Source organism: Epinephelus lanceolatus, chromosome 4, assembly GCF_041903045.1.
Source record: "Epinephelus lanceolatus isolate andai-2023 chromosome 4, ASM4190304v1, whole genome shotgun sequence".
In the NCBI taxonomy this organism is placed as follows: domain Eukaryota; kingdom Metazoa; phylum Chordata; class Actinopteri; order Perciformes; family Serranidae; genus Epinephelus; species Epinephelus lanceolatus.
In genome coordinates this window covers 48643573-48645622 of record NC_135737.1, presented here as the reverse complement: position 1 = coordinate 48645622, position 2050 = coordinate 48643573, and the positions used below count along the sequence as shown (strand labels likewise).

At 36.1% G+C, this 2050-nt stretch overlaps 1 protein-coding gene across 1 annotated transcript; it reads left to right on the top strand.

Moving 5' to 3' along the window:
- Positions 1-226: 226 nt before the first annotated feature.
- Positions 227-1153, top strand: LOC117259252 (olfactory receptor OR9H1-like). Its single transcript, XM_033630497.2, has one exon. It carries the CDS (start codon positions 227-229, stop codon positions 1151-1153), a length of 927 nt encoding a protein of 308 aa, XP_033486388.2.
- The last annotated feature ends 897 nt before the right edge of the window (positions 1154-2050 follow it).

Below are 2050 nucleotides of genomic sequence, written 5' to 3'. Positions count from 1 at the left end.
ACAGATGATTACACAGTGGCTTTAACTGTGTGTCATTTCTAACCTCAGCATTACTCGACTGGTGAGACTGTTGAATCTGTCACATTTGATTTTATAGGAATAAATCCCGAATACTGGTTTTGTGTTGTTAAACAAGCACAGCTTTGACATTTAAACTGTTATAAATCCACACACTGCACCACACCATCCTGCAACTAGTTTGTCTGAAATAACCCAGAAGAGGATCATGATCAACGCTACACATGTTTCATATTTCACACTTGCTGCCTACTTTGAAGTCGGGATTTTTAAATACGTCTTCTTTCTAATTGTGATGATTTTATACATGTTGATTATCTGTGCCAACCTCCTGCTGATTGTGGTTATCTGTGTGAACAGAAGCTTACATGAACCTATGTACATGTTTCTGTGCAGCCTGTTTGTAAATGAACTGTATGGTAGTACAGGGTTGTTTCCATTGCTGCTGCTTCAGATCCTCTCTGACATTCACACTGTCTCTGCTTCAGCTTGTTTCCTGCAGATTTTCTGTGTGTACACATATGCCAATGTACAGTTTTTTAATTTAGCTGTCATGTCCTACGACAGGTGCCTCGCTATCTGTTTCCCTCTTCAGTATAACACACGGATGACTTCTGACAAAATAGCCATTCTCATTGCTGTGATATGGTTACCCCCTTTTCTTGTGGTCCTTGTGGCGATATCATTGAGTGCCTCTTTACAGCTGTGTGGGAACATCATTAACAAAGTGTACTGTGACAACTACTCTATTGTGAAACTGGCCTGCTCTGACACAACAGTCAATAACATCTTTGGATTGATTTACATTTATATCTCAAAACTTGCTCTTGTAACTTTAATCTGTTACACGTACATGAAGATCCTCAGAGTCTGTTTCTCTGGCTCTAAACAGACGAGACAGAAAGCCGTCAGCACCTGCACACCTCACCTCGCCTCTCTGCTCAACTTCTCCTTCGGGGCTTTCTTTGAAATAATGCAAAACAGGTTTGATATGAGCAGTGCGCCAAATATTCTGCGCATCTTTTTGTCTTTATACTGGCTCACATGTCAGCCGCTCTTTAACCCTGTGATGTACGGACTGAATCTGACCAAAATTCGCATCATATGTAAAAGTCTTGTTTTTGGTAAAAGCTAAACTGTTAATGTTAAAAGTCAAATATTTCATCAAATCAAATAACCTTCACATTCTGGAGGAAAGTGTTGCTTTAATAAATAACAGCAGTGACAGTTCATAAAGTGTGAACCATTTATTTACCATTTCTCTTCTCTCAGTGCTACGGGGATCACTCCTATTCTTCTCTCCTATTATTTCTTTATTCATGTATTTATTTAGAAGTGATTATGTTGATTTTTATAATTAGATTATTTATATATTTTTTCTGTATACATGTGCATATATATATCAATAATAATACATTTTATTTATAGAGCACTTTTCACAGTACTTAGAGAAACTTTACATTAGTTAAAGTGGTCATAAAATAGAATACACTAAAACATTATATTAAAAGCAATTTGCTTTGTATATGGTTTTAATTGTTTTGGGTTTTTTTACATATTAATATGTTCTCATCTGTGTTATCACGATGATTATGATCATTATTAATTTGAATCATCACTTTCTGCAGAGACAAAACAAGAAAAGACATTATGGTTGTTCTTTGGTGACAGATCTGTGTGTCATATGTACGACTGCTGTGTGTCTCTTGTACATGTTAATCAGAAATTAATATAAAGTTCTATATTAACTTATAAAAAATGCTTGTACTGTGATTCCAAAAATGTGATTAAAGATAAGTTAATAATAGTTTGGTGAGTCTGGAGAATGTTTTTATGTGAGCTCACAGTTTGTGCAACACTTCTTCAGCTGGTCCAAAATACACATATAAACCAGTCAAAGCATCACCAGGAACGCCTCGGAGAAAAGAAAAGTTTCTGCTCTCATTTTTCATTTTAATGATCACCTGAGAGATAAGAGAGCTTCCTTGTCATCTATTTGTATCCAGCACAGTATGGTACAGAGGGGGACACG

What these genes read in the sequence shown, in the direction of transcription:
- LOC117259252 (XM_033630497.2), top strand. Translation starts at nt 227, where the DNA reads ATGATCAACGCTACACATGTTTCATATTTCACACTTGCTGCCTACTTT.